The sequence below is a fragment of the Pungitius pungitius genome, chromosome 19 (genome assembly GCF_949316345.1).
Source record: "Pungitius pungitius chromosome 19, fPunPun2.1, whole genome shotgun sequence".
NCBI classification, from domain to species: Eukaryota; Metazoa; Chordata; class Actinopteri; order Perciformes; family Gasterosteidae; genus Pungitius; species Pungitius pungitius.
This window is the reverse complement of record NC_084918.1, coordinates 11,358,961-11,378,659: the sequence shown is the minus strand read 5'-3', so window position 1 is coordinate 11,378,659 and position 19,699 is coordinate 11,358,961. Positions and strand designations below refer to the sequence as shown.

General features: G+C 44.2%; 1 protein-coding gene across 1 annotated transcript; it reads left to right on the top strand.

Moving 5' to 3' along the window:
• Positions 1-15,926: 15,926 nt before the first annotated feature.
• LOC119198973 (zinc finger protein with KRAB and SCAN domains 2-like) lies at positions 15,927-17,400 on the top strand. The gene is made up of 3 exons (XM_037456604.2): positions 15,927-16,432; positions 16,775-16,927; positions 17,086-17,400. Exons 1-3 carry the CDS (start codon positions 16,060-16,062, stop codon positions 17,352-17,354), a joined length of 795 nt encoding a protein of 264 aa, XP_037312501.2. The 5' UTR covers positions 15,927-16,059; the 3' UTR covers positions 17,355-17,400.
• The last annotated feature ends 2,299 nt before the right edge of the window (positions 17,401-19,699 follow it).

Sequence of the window (19,699 nt, the reverse complement as noted above, 5' to 3'; positions counted from 1 at the left end):
AAAACTCTGCACTTAAGTCCTCCTTCCTATTCCTAATAGCAAGAGAAATTAAAGGTGCGACAATTATGTAATGCATAATAATATAATATTAACATTTGTACAAAGGCCCTCAACATTGTTCAAAAAGGACATTACAATGTACTTTTATGGTTATTAGTTTTACTTGCTCAAACTAGATATTTTTGACCAACAAATAACACTGCAATTTAAAAAAAAACTATATAAACAAAATACTATGGCGGCTGAACTTGCTCTAGCCTATCTTTTAATGTATGTTGCAGTAATATCACAATACGCTTATGTGTTCTGTTTTTCCATTAGCGGCACATACATCAAATGATGGCCAGCACAGCTCCTGCATCTTCGAAATTGTTTTTGTCTGTAATTGTGTGTTCTTCTCTTCTCTTATTGCCAGTCCCGTAGACGTCTGCATGGTTTGGAAAGCCTCTCAGAAAAGTTAGGGAATTATAGCCCTGTGTTAATCACTGGGGCCCTGACCCAAGAATTTCTATTGCGTATATCTTCAATCTCATAAATGGGGATGATTTATATATATTATTAAAAAGAGCATTGTCAAAGTACATCCTTATTCCACTCACAAACACTTATAAGTAGAGATGAGCGAGTACAGCATTATCTGTATCTGTTGAACCATATGAATTATCTGTATCCGTATCCGTACTCGGACTGGGCGGGGCCTAACCCGGAAGTAGGAAGGATTTACCCGTAAATTGTCGGGTTAAGCCTTTCTGCGGTTAAAACAGCATTCCTTCTTAATTCTTATCACTGCTGATCATGAGAGAGAGAGGGGAAGTGTGTGTGTGTGGCTTGATTTGTAATATCAATATTTAGTTATTCAACACAACTAGTCAACGTCAGACACTGAGTGCGTGAAGAGAGCCAGCAGGCGGTAAAAAAACTGATAGCGAGAGCGAGAGAGAGAGAGGTCAGTGCGTGAAGTAAAAGAAAAAAAACTGGTTAGAGCCGTCTGAAGGCCTTTGTCATCGTAAAGGTAAAGAAATCTTAGTCAACTCTGTGTGTATGTGTTTGTGTGGGCCCATGCCGGCTAATCTCCTAAAAAATTGGCCTCAGCAGTTTGTCAGGTTCAAAATGAAGAAATACCGGACAAAAAGAGGATATCTTTAGTTATCAAAAGAATTTAATAAAGAATAAACGTTGTACTAAAAAATTCCTCGGCCGAGGATCTGCAGGATTCTCTGATCTACAGACCATAGTACACTAGGGAACTGTGTCCTGGTTCCACCTACAAATCCCGGACAAGGGGACACACACATTCATGCGTAAGCAAGCAAGACTTGCGTGGAGCATGTAAAACAGTCTATAGAAATATTATCCGATTTGACAAACATGCTGCCAGGTTGAGGCCTCTTCTTAAGCAAGAACCACAGAAGCCACATCACCCTCTGTTGTTATTTGAGGTTTTTCCTGGCTGTGTCAAAACCACAGGATGAAAGTATAACCACATTGTCTGAGCTTTGACAGCCTAATTGCCCCACAACAAACAGACTGTAAACTGAGGCTGATTATAATTTGAACCCAGGGCCTTAGTTTGCTGATTGTAGAGGGAGGCCTCCAGCGTCTTTTCATTAAGTTCCTGTGGCCAGTAGACTGAAGGAGCTTTTATGGATATATGTATATATATATTTATCCATATTTCTTATGGTGTGTGGGCACGCAAGGTTGGATCTATAATGAAGGTCCCTTTTTTATCAGTCACAAAACATCAGTAAAGTAGGAAATACGCAGGGCAGTAATTCTGGAGCCGGGGCTGCATTGCTTCCCTCACATCCTATAATTAATAATGAACAACATCTGGAATATAAAGGAGACACTTCACATCCTTTTCTTTTTTTAGGCATACTTTGAGGGCATCCTAATGTGTTTATACAGTGTCTCCAAAAGAAGCAAATAATTACCCCTTTTATTGCTCCCGTTTTCAGCCAATGGAGATTTCAATCTGATACCCTGGACGGTTAAGCAGACAAATGAAAATAAACAGGATGTCTCATACGTTTGTACATCTAAGATCTGTGTGCAGATTCCAAAAATGGTGATTGGAAATACTTTATTCTATATTTGTACAATTTATTTTTGTGGGGATAATGGGGAACCCCTGAGTGCTTTAATGTGTGACAATCTATGTATATATCAGGGTTCATATACATTTTGACCAATGGATTTTCACGACTTCAAACAACATTTCCATGAACAGAAATGTTGTGAAATCAGTGTCTACATGAAAAGGTGAACTAACAAGAATTCAAAGACATACACAGTGTTTCTCTTACCATTCAATTCAAACTTCCCCAAGAAAGTACCATTGCATGAAGAGTACCTGAACCACTATTTTCTTTAACTTAACAGTTCATATATTGTCTATAATTTTAAGTTAAAGTATACGTACATAGTGTATGTATTACTTCATTGGAAGTTTTGAAATATTAATAATTTAATTTATGCTGAATGTGCAGGAACTAAAGATATTGTAAATGGACTTGTATAGCGCTTTAACACTACATGACATCATTCATTCACCCATTCACACACTGATGACAGGTCCTACCATACACAGTTGCACCTGCCCATCAGTAACTTCACACACTGTAGTTGCAGATACAGGAGCAATGCTGGGGTTAAGTGTCTTGCCCAAGGACACATCAACATGCAAGATAGCCGGGCCTGGGATCAAACCACCAACCCTCTGATTGGAAGACGACCGCGCTCACTCAGTCACCCCACGAGGTGTAACATACATTGAAAGCATTCATGCTGGATTGACGCTCCTTGTGTGTCTCGATGTATTGAGATCATGATTGCAATACATGCAACACTGAAGAGCTGCACTAGGCACAACTGCATATTGTTTATCTACTGTGTGACAGAATGTATTCATTGTTGGAATGCATAGATGCATTCCAAGTATTGTTCTTCAAATCTTTATTCAACTTCTTCCGTTGCATGTTTCAACTCCTTTACACCGTCAGCTATTGAAACCGTTCAAATGTTTAGCTCATTCAGGAGAAGGGTGCTATGACTTTTCAGCTAGCTCTTATAGTTTAATTTATATTAATTAAAATCAAACTTTTTTAACATGGTTTTCAAATCCTTTTAAACTTCACCTTTGCTGCTTTCAGTTAGAGACACCATTTAAACTTTAAAATGTTGACAAATCCAACCTATTTAATAAAAGAAACTGCTTGTTGATCTCTTTTTTTCCTTTTGTTATTTTCATGATGACTAATTATGTTACATTAATTTTAGGGTCCGTTTCTGAGTTTTACCTTAGTGTGTATTGCGTTTCTTACAGCGGAACAGGAGGAGACAGAGTGGGAGCCATGTCATATTTCAATAAAAAAAAGGACACTTTTGCCCTTACGGCCACAATATTCACTTTTCAGGCTTCATTTTTGGATCAAAACGATGACGTGCTTGTGCTGGTCGGACTCATATGGGTATGGGAAGTTATTTACTTTTGTCCTGAGGACCCCCCAGAGTGAGAGAGTCTCAAGCCCAATAGGCTCCAATTCAAATTTGCCGACAAAAAAACAGAAGGTACAAAAGGTTTTAAAACTGCTCCTACTAGCCTTTAGTAAGATATTAGTGAACCTCCTAAAGCACGTGTGAAACTCAAATACGAAGCGTAGCCGCTAAACCGGAAGTTTGTAGATTTTCACAGTAAGAATGGACGCAACCGTCTGCAATGACAACGGTTACCAGGGTAACATGAGGAGAAAAGTTTTTAACGGATTTAAGTAAATTATCACTCCCTCCAGGAAATACACGAGACCACAAATCATACTGATGTCCACGTTGCCATCCACCGTCGAACTAAAAACACATGTCGAGCGGCTTTTAGCGAACATCATGAGAACGTATCTGTGGTGGCGGGGGTGGTTTTGGCTCGGCTGCAGGGGGGAAGAGAGGGGGAGTGGTTCCGGGAACGGCGCCAGGTGGAGGCAATGAGCCTCAGCTGGGGGGAAATAATGATCAATTGTGTCCCCATATAAGTTCCAGGGAGGCGGCGAGCGAAAGGGACGAGGGAGTGGGACAAAAGACCTTAAACAAAACATACCGTAAGAGGGAATGAGAACACTTTACTTCAGGAACTATTACTACTACAGAAAGCTACCTTAAAATGATGATCCCGTTGCTGAGTTTTACTGTAACTTAAGACTTTACATACTTGGTGGCTCTGTGACACTAAAACATGTCCCCCCGAAACTAACCACGTAAACATAGTTCCTACCCCACAAACAAAACAAATATTTCTGAGCACAAACCACACAACAAATAAACAAGTTCATCAGGATATAATACAAATGACACAAATTACATTCTCCTCACCAAGGAGAGTGAACTGAATCCCTTTGTTCGTTAGATCAGCCGGACATGCAGTTAAAAAGAGAAAAAAAACAAAAACACTATGCCTCTAAAGGGAATGGTGTCGTCACGGCAACAAAGTTGGTCCAAAACTTCACTGTAACCTATTGTAACCGGGGCGGCCGTTCGCCTGGTCACAAGGGTGACAACGCCACTTTGGGACTCTCACCCAAAGAATATCAGTTGTAATGAAAAGAAAGGGAGCAGAGAGGTGAAGTTCCAGTTTTGTAACAATGTTTTTTTATTTACAAGTAGGTTTAATGTTTAAAAAAGGAATGGTCAATCCAAAAACATTGGTTGGTTTTATGGCAAAATATAATCTATGTTTTAAAAAAAAAAAAACTATACTGGGGTACCCTACCAGTACAAGGTGACTACTTGAGGCCCACAGGGGTGGGGGAGTGAAAGGGACAATGGGGCCACCACCAGGTCAAAGGGAAGAAAACACAGCAAACAAGCAAAATAAACTGAAAGGGCCTTCCACCTTGTGAGCCACCCCCTGTAAGCCTACTATATGCCCACCTGTACTGGCATTAAAAGGACCCCCAGTATAGGGCACAGTAATAGTTGTTTATGTAGGACAAAACAAAAAGACACTAACCGGGAAAGAAAACAAATTAGCAATTCATAAAATAAAAATACTATATAAACCAGGTAACCATATATGATCTATTTTAAACAAAAGGCAAAAACAGCAGTGAGCAGGCTCAGCGTTGCACCACCTGATCACTTCCTGTACAAAAAGAAAAAAAAGTAAATAAGGCAAATAAACATTTCACTGCCAAAAGAGCATATTAAAACATGAAACAGAAAACCCCTGACATACCTTTAGTTTCTGCTCAAACCCATCCGCACATGGCGAGTGCTGTGCCTATGCCGTGGGAGTCCTACAGCAAGCCCCCCCCCTCTAGCTCTACTGGGGCAAAAGCTTCCATTTAAAGAGCACCTGGTCACACCTGTTAGGCATCGCCAATTAAGGTGGTGTGGCCAAACAGGCAGGGGGGGAGGGAGAGCTCTACCCATCACACTATCATCACAGTCACTATCATTAAGCACGTGTGAAACCTAACCAATGGCGAGCTGGTACGTCATAGCGGGGACGCTATCCGGCCAGCGGAAAGGCAGCAGCCTACTACAACAGGTAAGCTGCAAGAACGGTTTTTGCCTTCCCGCATAGTTCCTCCGCGCCGGTGTTTGCCGTTCTTCCCGGACGTACACGCTGAAGTCAGTGTCCGCTCGAGTGTACAGCCCACGTACGGCTTTGTACTCTTCTCTAGCTGAGGCTAGGTGACTTGGCTATGTAAGCATGCCGGCCGTGGAGGCCATTTTTCCCCCGCGGCCGTGTCGCTGAGGACTACCTCGGCTCTGGTGGGCAAGGCTTATTCGGCGGCTGGGCAGGCGGCCTCCTGCCTGCATACGATGGCGCTTGTCCAGGCGTATCAGGCAGAGCTGCTTGCCGACGTGGCCGAGGGGAAGGAGATACCTCCGGAGGTAGTGCGTAAGCTGCGGCACACGGCTGACCTCGCGTTGAGGGCCACAAAGGAGACGGCTAAGTCCGTCGGCAGCTCCATGGGAGCCCTGGTGGCCACGGAGCGGCACCTGTGGCTGAGTCACTCCAGTCTCAAGGAGAAGGGCAAATCCTTCCTCCTTGATGCACCTCTTTCCCCGGCAACCCTCTTCGGAGGTGCCATTGGGGCCGTCGCAGTCAAGCTCCACGCGGAGAAGCGGCAGGCGGAGGCTCTAGACTCCTTCTTTCCCCGATGACGGTGGAGGCTCTAGACTCCTTCCTTCCCCGATGACGCCGCGTCTGCGGGGCTGCTCGAGGGCAGCCTTAGGGGTCAGGGTCCGGAGAGTGATCCCCACCGGCGGGGCCAGGGCGTCCTTCGGTGCTCCCTTTCCCCCGGTACTCTCCGGGAGTCAGTCCGCTGTCCCCGCCGCCGCTTTGGGGCACGGCCGGTTCCAGCGAGCGTGAGCCCGAGGGCCGTTGCCCCCTCCGAGGAGGACTCGGACGCTACCAGACCAGCGTCTCTCTGCCAGTGCGCCGTGTCTGCGGGTTCAGGACTTCCAGTGACCGGCCCCGCAGGGCCGGTGCCCCTGGGAGGTCCTTTTGGAACGCGAGCCCTCCCCCATGTATCTCAATAGAGGACCGTACCTATAGTCGACGGAGGCTGCGCCACCCTGTGTCCGTGACGGCCCCCTCGGCTTCGCAAGGTACTACCCACCCGGGTAGAGCTCCAGCAGGCTTGTGTATCGGAGCGAAAAGAGACCCGACTGTGGTTGGAAGCCTCAGTATGAGTTCTTCCCCCAGACAGAGAGTCAGGCTATCATAGCCATTACCTCATTGTTCCACACTACCAGGAGTTCCGGTAGTCATGAAGTCCTTTGAACGGCATGTCCTGTCCCACCTAAATTCCCTCACCGACCCCCTCCTGGACCCCCAGCAGTTCGCCTACAGAGCCAACAGGTCTGTAGACAATGTTGTCAACATGGCCCTCTAGCATCTGGACTGCCCAGGAACTTATGCCAGGATCCTGTTTGTGGACTTCAGCTCTGCCTTCAACACCATCATCCCGTCTCTGCTGCACGTGCCCCACTCCACCTGCATCACTGACTTCCTGTCCTACAGGAAGCAGCACGTCAAGCTGGGGAAACACGTCTCTGCCTCTCGGTCCATCATCACCGGTTCCCCCCCAAGGCTGCGTTCTTTCCCCTCTGCTCTTCTCCCTGTACACCAACAACTGCACCTCCAGTCACCAGTCCGTCAAGCGCCTGAAGTTTGCAGAGGACACCACCCTCATTGGACTGATCTCCGGTAGGGATGAGTCCGGCCTACATGTGAGAGTATGACCATCTGGTGATGTGGAACACTCATGTGGTGAACAACCTGGAGCTCAATGCCCTGAAGACAGTGGAGATGGTTGTGGACTTCAGGAAGTACGCAGCCCCACCTTCCCCTCTCACCCTGTGTCACTCCCCCATCATCACTGCGGATTCCTTCCATTTCCTGGGCTCCATCATCACCCAGGACCTCAAGTGGGAGCTGAACCATCAGCTCCCACTTATTTCCCACTTACAGCATTATATTCTATTATATTTTTATCTTATTCCTGTTGTCCATTGTCCTACTGTCTGCTTTCATGCACCAACCGCCAAGTTAAATTCCTTGTATGTCTGACATATTATGGCAATACATTTTTCCTGATTTGTGAATTCTGACAATTCTGACAAGTTGAGCTGACTAAAATGGCAATGTTGGAAAACAGCAGCGTCAAATCCTGAATTCTGTTGTCTTCCACCTATCAATGTCCCTTAATGTTCTCGGTTTTCTTGCAAATTCCAACAGAATATAGTTGCGCAAGCTTGTTAAATTTTCAGACATCTGGTCAATAATTGAAGCAGGTAAACAGAATCTGAGAGCTCCTCTAAGCCAAGGGTTCAGAAGCTCTCTAACGACACCTAAACAAACAGAATGCATATAATCACCTGGAAACTCAGATACCATCTTTACATTTAATCCCATTCAGGGCTGGACTGGTAATCGGGCATACCGGGCAAATGGAGGATGGAGAAACAAAAACTTAAGAGCAAGGGGGGTGCGGAGAAATTGCGGGCCAAAAAAAAAAAATCTAGAGGTTGATGCCTTGACATGTTTAGTGCTGTAGCTTCAGTTTCCAAAACTACTACAGTACCTGACGACATGTTGCAGAAACATAGGGTTGCCAACTCTCCCAACCCCAAATCAGGGACACTTTCGCGGGCTGACGGGGGGTGCTAGCGGTCGGTGGCCGGGCTGGCATAATCTATTTTTTCTTTGCAGCGCCAGCCTCACTGCTCATTTCAACAGATAGGACAGCTCTCACCCGGCACCCGCGCGCACACTGGTCTGATGCGTCACAACTACCGGGAGTTTTTCGCGCGTGATTGGAAATCGGGACTGATGCTGTCAAATCAAAATTGCCCATAATTCGGGGTGTCCCGGGTAATAGGGGACGGTTGGCAACCCTACAGAAACATTAGGTGAACATAGCACATGGAGGAGGAGAGGTGACTAGCCATAGCGATAACGGTGCTTGCGGCTCGCAGTGAAGTCAAGGAGGGACAGAGTGAGCAGGAGAGTGTCATTAAAACGGTAAGCAAGCTGGTAGCTACATGAACAGGGAGGGAGTGTTAATCAGGGCTGGTGCATGAGGATAGTGTGTGTGTGGGCCTGGCTGGGCCACAACGAAGGTGATGACGATTTAACTGTTAACTTATTTAATGAATATTATAATAAGGCAACGAACATAATCGTTGTCGGTTGTTGCTATTATAAAGTCTGAGTGTCCGGTTGTCATTTGTCAAATTGTCACTTAAAAGCTACTGCAATGGCCACTCAGCCTGTCAAATAACACAGCTATTTGGCACTGTTTTTGTAGCTGGCAGAGTTGAGAGTTCACTTATTCAATTGGAACTTGGGATATTCTAATGTAACCATTTAAAAGTTATTAAAATCAAGAGTTTTCATAAAACTACCTGGGCGTGATCGTTCGTCCAGTTTGGACAATTTTGGACAAAATGCAAAATGTTATAACTCCAAGGAACATTGATATTTCTGGCTAGAAATGTATATTCATGATGCTTGTGTAGGCCTTTAAGTAATGCCATGCAGTGATTTTCGAAAAAGTATAGCGCCACCTATTGGCTTCGGTCAATGTAAATTTCTACAGTTAGATGTCCCTCTCCTCGCCCTTTAATCCGATCCACCTCAAATCTGGGAATATAAACCTTAAGACTATGATGATAGGTCACAGTGAGAATTGGGAGTTTTGGACCAACCTTGTTGCCGTGACGACGCCATCTTCGCATGAAAGTTCAAGCACATCTTCTGAGCCTCGGCACACTCCAAAACTCTTGAAAACCTCTGAGTATCCTACGTGATGACCTTTACAGACCTGATGTGGAGTTTTGGATCAAAAGTGAAAAATTGCCTCCATTGCGCCCCCTGGAAGATTTTGACGAAGCGGCGCCGGCACCCTGTTTGACCTACAAGTATGCTGATTTTTTAACACATCTATTACAGGGAGACTTAAAAAAGTCTCTAAGGACGATGCTCTAAAACAAAAAATAAGTCAGTTATAATTTTTTTAGTCTGACAATTCCCTGTATTTTTGCCGGAGAGTGACCAATCCTATTTGAGTGACCTTTTGACTCTGCAATCCTATCAGAGAGTATAGCTCTCCTGCTAAGCTCCCGTCCCCCGATGCTGAGTCCCGACGAAATAATACTTTTTTTTTTTGTTCCTCCTTTTTTTAAACGCGTGTCCAGCTGATCTAATGAACAAAATGATTCAGTTTACTCTCCTTGCTGAGGTTATTGACTTGAATAACACTTTACACTTTAGAGCAGGGGTGTAACACTCGTTTCAGTTTACTGCCAGAAACTGCTGCGGGGCACATACTAACGGAATGAACAGCTGACTGAGGAAGGGAAGGGAGACGCGGCGGAGCTGGCGGTACGTAGTTCAATATAATGGAATCTATGGTTATCATATAATCTATGGTTTAAATACACGTATTCTGCAACATACGGGTGGAGATGCGAACATGTTTACTCTGCGATCTCCATACACTGTCTCTGCTCTGCTCACTGAAGCAACGGCAAAGGGGGTGGGGTGGTGCTGGCGGTAAGCACTTACTTTGGGATGTCAATCTTAAATTCCACACCCAATAGCGCCTGAATTTGGCCAATCATTGACCAGGAAGTTGGTGCGCAGGCGAGCGGAGGGGGCGAATGGCTGTCGGAGTGGCTGTGTGATGGACGAGCGTCTACACCTCCGGCGTTGAACATCGTCCGGCGCCGCGGTTAGCAAAGTATAGCTCGTGTAGTGCTAGGCGGGGTCTCCTCGCTAGCTAGTGAAGTGTTTAGCTAACTTTAGAAACTTTATTAGCTCGTCACCAACGCCGAAGGCTTCACAGCTTCACAAACAACGACAGCCAGCCGAATTGCCTTGCCTCTACAGCCCGTGGTGTGCTCGCAGCTCACCGGCTTTCTCCCCTTCTCTCTCCCACGCCATTAACGGAGGTTTGTGAGTATTAGCCTGCCACAAGTGACTCCACCTCCACGAACAGCAAAGTGGCCAGCGGATCGTGGCTCCTTTTTTTTTACTGAACGGGTAGAACCGTGAACTGCAAGTGGACTCCATACTGAGGAAGCAGTGTGAATAACATTAAACTTTATTGTATACAAGGACTTCTTCGTTATGGGTAGTCTTGAATGATGTGATTGCATGTTTTCCTGCATTCAGTTAAGAGCAGTGTTAAGCTTGGCCTGTCGTTCACCGCATCTATGGCTATATGTTGCTAATGACATTAACACGCATTGGAGTGCTTGTATGTTGTTACGGGGGATTTATCTGTTGTGTTCTGGTTAATGAGCCCCCTTCAGTTACAATAACTAATTGAGTAGGACCGGTGTGCCCCTGTTAAAGCTTGGTCATGAACAAGGGGAAACGTTTCAGTGTGAAATAATTGTTCTAAACTCCAATTAAATCCTACATTGAATATAACTATAACAGGTTGGGTCGACCTGCTACATATGATTCAGCCACTGCAAAGTAACAGCGCGTGAGTTCATGTTATCGCGAGAGTTCGCCAGCTTTAACTTAATGTATTTCTGTTCAAAGTAACCTCTTTTCAGGTTTTGCACTTTCTACATGGCCTCAACTTATTTAATAGGACTCCTGGTGTGACTTAAAATGTGTTTTAATGAATCCAGGATGTAATATTTGTTCTGTATGCAGGGACAGTGATTTAATTTGTCATGTTGTACATTTTTGGAGTTAATGAATATACATTCTAAAATGCAATGTCCATATGTGAATAAGAATTATATACGTTTATGATGGTCAATATGGTGTGGAAATGTCTTTTATGTAGTGGGTCAATAGGAACTATATTAGGCAGTAATAACAGCTAAGGTAATTACACGTGGATATTTCTGTGAATTCACCTTGATTGAGACTGCATCTATAAGATATACAGGACAAGAAAAATGCACTGGATGTCAATTGTACATGTGTTGAATCAATTATACAGACGCAATCTGGAGAACGAGACAAGTGTTGCTGTGATTCTTGCGCTTCAGACTCTACCTTAATTTTACAGGAATACATCTTTTTGTTATCGTGGTCATCGTGCCCGAGACCCGTAACAATTACTCTGCGATCTCCACCAACTGTCTCTGCTACATTTCATTTACTTTTTGCAGGTCTTTTGCAGCTCGGCAACAGCCTAGTGTTGGTGGATTCTGTTTATGAAACCACAGACTCAGGTTTGAATACCAGCCCCAAGAGTGATTGATTTTGTCTCTTTTTAACTGCGTGTCCAGCTGTTCTAACGAACAAAGGGATCCAGTTTACTCTCCTTGGTGAGGTTAATGACTTAACTTTAACACTTTAAAGGTTCACTAATATCTTACTAAGGCTCTTATGGTTTTATTTATAGTTCATACAGAATACAGAAATTATGAAAGTTCAAAGTGAGCCCAGGTAGACAAGTTATCAAACTAAATTGACAATCCATTGACAACATTGCTGGAATCTGCTCTGCCTTAAGACTGCAATATTACTTTTAGCTGAAAATACATGGCTTAACTGATTCAATTTGAATTTACCAATATATAAAGCCCTGGAGGAGAAGCGTATCTTACTAAATGTATTCATTCATTCATTAAGCAAAGCTGTCTTCAAGAAGACAGCCACGTGGTCATCCAGTGTGTGTAGTTAAAAGGTTAATATTTCTTGATGGAGCAAAAGTGGTGTGATTAGTCGTCATCCTTGGCCTTGACTGAACGAAGGTGATCCTACATTTCATTCATCATTCATCCTACACTTTAGAGCAAGGGTGTCAAACTCATTTCAGATTCAGGCTAGATACTGCTGCGGGGCACATACAATGCGACCAGCTGACAAGGGGAGGGAGGGGGGCTGGCGGTACGTAGTTCAATATAATTGAATCTTTGATTATCATATAATCTATGGTTAAAAATACACGTATTCTGCCACATATGGGTGGAGATGCGAACACGTTTACTCTGCAATCTCCATAAACTGTCTCTGCTCTGCTCACTGAAGCAACACAATCTGTGGGCAATACATATCAGAGTCAAGAGCAGCGAGTGTAGTCAACTTTTTGCAGGTCTTTTGCAGCTCGACAATAGCCTAGTGTTGGTGGATTTATTTAGTCTCTTTAGTCTCTTTTTGACCAGCGTGTCCGGCTGACCGCTGCCCCCCCGACATGCAAGGAGAGGCGAAGGCCCGTTCATCGCTGCTTGCAGCTTTAATTGTGATTGTGATTACTGTTCTCTTATGTATTTTTTTTGGACCCCAGCTAATGGGGATCCTTTTAAATAAACAAATATAAACATATCCTTCAGTATTCACGACACAATGGCCTGGCCTCCAGGATGCAAGGGAGTCAGACCCCTAAATATAGTGTTGTGTCCAGTGTCATTCAATTTAACCCGCATTCATGGAGAGCCGCAACTAGAGCAACTACAGAATAGACCAACAATGATGTTTGCCTGGCTGCAGAATAAAAAAAGCAACACTGATTCAGCATTATAAACTTGAAAAGAGGGACTCTGAATTGAATAGTTCTCGTATTGTGTGATTGCCCCATATGTTTATAATTTTGTAAAAAAGAAAAAAGGAAAAAAGGAGCAGCAAAATCTGCAAAATATGAGTTATTGGATGAAGGATGATGCCATTTTCTGTTTGGATTATTGAAAAACTCTGGAGGTTTCCTCACTGCACGGTTCTTCTGTGACTAAGACTCCTAAATAAAGAGAGCTGAAGAGTTTCGTGGTTGACCAAGAGCAGAACCAAAGCACAGGGACAGCAGTGCACGGGACAGAGGCAAACGCAGAGAGATAAATATGTCAACAAGTATTGCATTGTGTCACCGTCACTAAGATTCTGACAAAATGTGTAAATGCAGAGTGAAGGCATCTGTATAAGCCTTAACTGACTTACCTTAACTTTTTAATACCACAAATATAGTTTTTGAATAGCTTGCAAAGCGGCTGGAACGGAAAAGATAAATTCTTCATTTCATTAAAATTATTGATTTTTTGTCGGGGGTGCCCACACTTTTTCGGCTTGCCAGCTACTTTTCAATTAACAAAGTCCTGGCAATCTCTAACAATGGGATGGTGGAAAAATTGTAAGCGGTGTTTGTGTTTCAGATAAAGCAATAACACTTCAGACCCCTGTCTGTCGATCTCCACATGGAGAGGGGTGAGCAAGCGGGGTCCTGACACTCAGGCAGGCCAGGCCAGGATTTGCGAAGGAGATAAGACCGTAAACAGGAAGGAGACAACCCAGAACTCCCTGATCTGACAGAGTCACTATTCATTTTTCAAGAAGTAGGAGAGAAAAACAACATCAGAAATATTAGATGCAGCATAGGAAGGAGGAAAGAGGGGGGTATGAGGGGAGGAGAAGGAGCCCGGTGGGAGACTTCACTTAATTAAGAAGTGATGCCTGTCTTACCTTTAAAACTAGAGTTTTAAAATGTATTCTTTGACCGAGAAAAATCAGCCAAAGATTTGCTGCATGAACAGAATTCTGTTTGTAGAAAAAGTTTCCACAAACTGTGGCAAACCAGGGGGAGGAACCAAGCACCTGGGGCGGAGCTCCAAGCTCCGGTTGGGGGAGGTAATAAGGGGGATTTATTATCCTGTGCAGGTGCTCCAGCCACTAGGAACGTGGCACTGGTCACACCTGCGGCCTATCTGTTAATCAGTTATCAGTTATTACAGCCTCCACTTCACAGATCAGGGTTTGGAGTTCCTCAAACTCGAGATAAGACCTCCCCAGTACTTTACGTAAGCATGTCTTAACTGATCTCACCAAACGCTCCCACATGCCTTCCCACCAGGCAGCGCGTTCCACAATGTACTTCCATGTAATCCTCTTTTTTGCAAACAATTCCTGTATTTCCTTCTTGTTCATCAATGTCCACAGGGTTTTCAAATCCCTTTCCGCTTTCTTAAAGGTCTTTTAAGGCAAGCAGGAATGAGTCAGTGGTTAAATCAGAAACAAGTTCTAAGTGCACGGCTCGGGTTACAGCGCACGTGAATAAAGCAATGTATGCCTTCTTATTTTCTGGTTTCACATAAACTGGACCAGCGAAGTCAACCCCGGTAATTTCAAATGCTTGGGTCTCGTTAATTCGCTCTTTTGGCAACGCTGCACTTATCCGTTGTCACGCTTTCACGCGCGCGCGTCTGCATATCAAACAACGCTTGACCCAACTCTTGGTAATCTGTTTGGCCTTCAGTATCCAGTACGCCTCTCTCAATTGATTAAGAGTGGCTTGTAGGCCTGAATGCATCACATCTTCATGTGCATTTCGGATGAGAAGCAAGGAGAATCTGTCGTTGCCTGGCAATATGTACGGATGCTTCTGGGTGAAGGACCAGTTGCTTTCCTGCAATCTCTCTCCTACGCGCAGAAGTCCACATTCGTCCAGGAATGGTTTTAGTGAAATGATTTTTGAATTTCTGTCCACAGCAGCATTCTTCAACAGACTGTTCACTTCCTTTGGGAAGCTGTCACTTTGAGTTTGCTTGATCCAATACCATTCTGCTTGTTGAACCTCCTCCATGCACAGTTGTCCATTGCGGGTTTTCTGTGTCCGTGCGTTATGCACAAAACGCTGTATCCACGCAGTGATTCTCAAAACTCTGTTTAATCCGCTGTACCGGCTCAAGTCCAATAGTGGTGCGACTGTGTAGTCCGGATCAGTCGTGTGCTGAACGACATATTCAATCACTTCGTTTTCATTTATCACTGGGGGTTCGGGTTTGTGCGTCTTTTAGCCACTCCGGCCCATGCCACCAAATCGTCGCCTCCTGAAGTGCTTGGGCACTCATTCCACGCGTCCCGCAGTCCGCTGGATTCTCCTTTCCAAGGCAGTGTTTCCAGTTCTCCGGTGAAGTCAGACTCTGAATTTCACTCACTCGATTCTCCACAAACGATTTCCACCGTTTGGAACTACTTCTGACCCAATGAAGAGTTATCATCGAGTCAGTCCAGAAGTACGTTTCACTTTCACTCAAATTTAAATTTGATATGAATTTCCCTAGTCTCGCTCCAATAAGCGCTCCCATTAACTCCCCCCCCATTAACTCCCATTAACTGCTCCCCATTAACCTGGGGAGTGTCATTTTCTTCAATGGAGCGACCTTGGTTTTGGAAGCGATTAGACTGGTTGTACATTCTCCATTTCGTTTTACGCACCGCAGATATGCCGCGGCGCAGTAGGCCTTCTCACTGGCATCTGAAAATACATGAATCTTGCGACCAGTTATTGTTTTTCCACTCGTTTTGTCACATTTTTTTTCTTTATCATTATCATAACGACGTGGAATGTTTATCCTGTTCAAATATGGCGCGTTTCCACCGAGCGGTACGGTACGGGTCGGTACCCTTTTATTTGTGTCTCCACTGAGAAAAGTACCAAAGATCCGCACCGTTGTTTGGTACTAAAGGGTGGAGCTAGACTCACTGCAGAACGTTGATTGGTTGAAAGAGTGTCGTCATTTGCGCGTGCCGCAAGGGGAAAAACAACACACGAGGCGCCATTTTTAAACTACACCACAAACACATTCGCAACAATGCCGCCGCGCAGCGTTTTACCTTGGTCAACCCAGGAGGTGCAGACTTTCTTGGGTATCATCGGAGAAGAAAGGGTGCAAAGAGAACTCGATGGCATGGTGAGAAACGAAAAGGTTTTTCAGCATGTTTCTGAGAGGCTGGCTGTCGAGGGATACCAGCGGACATCCGAGCAGTGCCGCATTAAATGCAAGAAACTGCGGAGCGACTACCGTAAGGTGAAAGACCACAACAGCCGGAGTGGTGTTTACCGAAAAGATTGGAAGTGGCTTGCTATGATGGACGCTATCTATGGACACAGACCGGCGAGTTTGGGACGAGAAGGAGGCATCGATACGGCCACCTCGTTGCTGGAGTCGACAACGGAGCCTCCCGGTAATTTTTAAATTGTGAAATATAGTAAGATCACGGGAAAGCGTAGTTTCGATGCACAGCTTTTGTGCACGTCCGTTGTTTGTCTGTCAGCCAGCCATGTGTGGTATCAAACAATAATTTGCAAGCTAGGAAAACGCTAGTATATTAGCACGTGGTGGAGGACGGAGTGCTTGCCCAGTAACGTAACTTGTACAGATACCCCAATAAAATACGATTATTTTACTACTAAAGATATACTGCTAAATATATATTGACGAGAGAGGCTAGACATACTACGTTGTATGTTCTGTATTTATCTCAACCGTCGTTTGTGTAATTAACGTGACTTGTGTAACTTTTCAGTTGAGCATCCTGGCTGTCGGGAGGAAATGGAACCAGAGGTACTTCGTGAAATTTCCACCCTTGAAAGCATAAGTTCGCCTGCCAGGACTTCAACACCGACACCACCAGAATCTGCTCCATCTACTTCGAGTGAACCTCGGCGTTTTACAATTGGTAAGACATGAACACCAGAGTGAAAAGAAATTTAATAAATATTTATATTTATAATGGCAAACGTCTTGTTGTCTCCCCGTAATATGGGTTGGTTCAAATCACAAAGATCAAAAGGCATCACTCAACAAACCAACATTCCTGTCTCTTTTGCATTCCAGGCAAGAGGAAAAGGGGGCAACAGGATGTTGTTGCGGCCCTGGCTGAGATGCAGGCAGCTGATGAGAAGCAGCAGGAGTGGTTGGAGAAGATGGAGGACCGCCGTGACCGGCGCTTCGAAATTATGATGGAGGATGCCCGTGAAGCAAGGCGGCATGAGGCTGATATAACGCGCCAACATATGGAGCAGTTGGTTAACTTTAATCAGGCCTTCCTCGGCACGCTCACCCAGCTGGTGCAGAAGTTTAGTCCCCCCAACTCTGTGCCATGATTCAGCCACTAGTGCTCTTTTGCACACAGCACTTTAGTTTACTTTTTTGGACTCATTTGCTTTGTTTGCACTCGTTTGATTTTTTAAATTAAAATACGTTTTTATTACCTCTTGTGTCCTTTGTTCCATGGCCATCGCACACAATTCCTCCCTAAACCATTCTATAAATTGAGGTCATTTTATTTATGTTCCTGTCATCTGTTAATTGTTTGCTACCTTGGCCATTTGAGAGATTATGCTTGTCTTAAATACAAAACAGTAATGTTACTTCACATTTACAATAGGTGATCTTCCAAGGTTTTACCCTAATCATGATTTTTAAAGTAACCTATTGCAAACAAAATCTGGATCTAATTCTTCAGTTCACACATTCTTAATTACACGTACATCATTTGTAAGTACACTAATATAACCAAAGGGTATGCTATAAATTGTTTACTTGCACAGTATTATGGAAAGTCACCAGATTGTCCATTTGATATAGTTACTATTTCTCAAAATATGAAGAGGCAGGGTAAAAGTAAAAAGGATTTATTCTTTTTCAATAAAATTCAAACATAACATATATACAGATGTACAACAGATTTAACTGTTCAAATAACGCATTAGACCCTCGCGTACATCCCTGCCCTCCTCCTCTGCGCCCTGTGGCTGTGGAACCACAGGCTCCGCAGCAACTGGTGTATCCCATTCGTGCTGGTAATCCTCTCCATGCCTTTCACAAAGATTGTGCAGAGCACAACAAGTCAACACCATGGACTTCACCAATTCAATGTCGCTGTCATTCCTCTTCATAAGGCACCGCCACCTTCCTTTGAGTCTCCCAAAAGCATTTTCCACCACCACCCGAGCCCTACACACTTTTTTGTTGTAGGTCAGTTGTTCTGCTGTCAGCCGGCCGTTGTCAGGGAATGGTTTTAGGAGCCAATTCTGCAAAGGGTAGGCAAGGGTAGTCTCCAAGCACATAAAAGCCAGCATTTACCCCACTGATGTTCCTTGTGTAAGCCGGGTACAAGCTTCCACGCTCGATTAACTCCCACAATGTAGAGAGTCTCAGAACCCGCGCATCATGCAAACTTCCAGCCATTCCAGCATATGCACTCCTTTTCCATCAACTACTCCTTGCAGGATGATGGAATGCCAGCCTTTTCTGTTGAAGTAATCACAGTGGTACTCCTTTGGGGCTATTATGGGTATGTGTGACCCATCAATGGCACCAACACACTGCGGAAGCCCCCATCGGTTCTCAAAGTAGGCTGCCATCTCTTTAAACTGCTGGTGGTCAGGGAAACGTATCTGTTCTGGAACTAACAAATTCCTAGCGGCCTTGCAGAATTCCTGGACGCACCGACACACTGTTGTTCTGCTGACTCCAAAAAGATGGCCAATACTTCTGTACTCGCTGTTGGTTGCAAGCTTCCATAGTGCAATGGCAACTCTTTTCTTTACAGGAACACACATTCTGTAGTTTGTGTCCTGCTTTTCCATTGCTGGATGCACCATGGAACAAAGGAATACAAATGTTTCTTCAGACATCCTGAAGTTGTGCACCCACTGTGAGTGTGTGAATCCTGGAACAATCACATCCCACCAGTCATTTGAGCGGCTGAAAGTCCAAATGGTTGGTCTGCGGCGCTGTTATTGCAACAGATTTATTATCTAGAAAACACAAAGCAATGTTAAGGTTAAAACAATGTCACAGTGATGGTGGGTGTGTTCAAGTCATTCAATTATTAGGGCAACTATCATACGCCAGATCAAAAAAATACATTAATAATACAAGTATTATATAAAGTATTATGCACCAGAGAGGGAACTTTGGTGTCATTAAAGCACAAAGAAAAAATAGCTTAAAGATAAAAATATACCTATTTTCTCAGAATAATCAATCATTAACCACAACTAGTATTGCACTTTAAATCATATAGGAATCAACACATTCATGTGAGAGTTTAATAATCTTAATAAGTAACCTTCATAGTGCTTAAATAATAAACAGGCTGTAGTTTACTGTTAGCACTTATTTTTTTAGTTTAGGATTATTTAATTTATAAGAATAGTTAGAACAAAAGACGAAATACATTAATACATGACATGAAAAAGATCGCTTAGCTCAAGCTTACCCTCTTGCGCCGTCGTGTTCGTCTTGCCTTGTCTTGACTCACGCGGTTGTCTCTCGTCCCAGCTCATTAAAACTTCCCGATTTCGCCTGTGTTTTTCCTTGCAGCGTGTAGCCTTTGCTCAAACAAAAATTGTTGTCTCCTTGTGACAAACCGCCACATATTGAGAAGCAACAACAGGATCGGCTGTATGTCCTCCATTGTTGTTTGCGGTTTGTTTTCCGT

Bases quoted from the DNA above. Each gene is read 5' to 3' on its own strand.
- LOC119198973 (XM_037456604.2), top strand. From the start codon at position 16,060: ATGCCGCCGCGCAGCGTTTTACCTTGGTCAACCCAGGAGGTGCAGACT. The intron at 16,433-16,774 runs GTAATTTTTAAA...GTAACTTTTCAG, and splicing joins GTCGACAACGGAGCCTCCCG to TTGAGCATCCTGGCTGTCGG. The intron at 16,928-17,085 runs GTAAGACATGAA...TTTGCATTCCAG, and splicing joins ACCTCGGCGTTTTACAATTG to GCAAGAGGAAAAGGGGGCAA.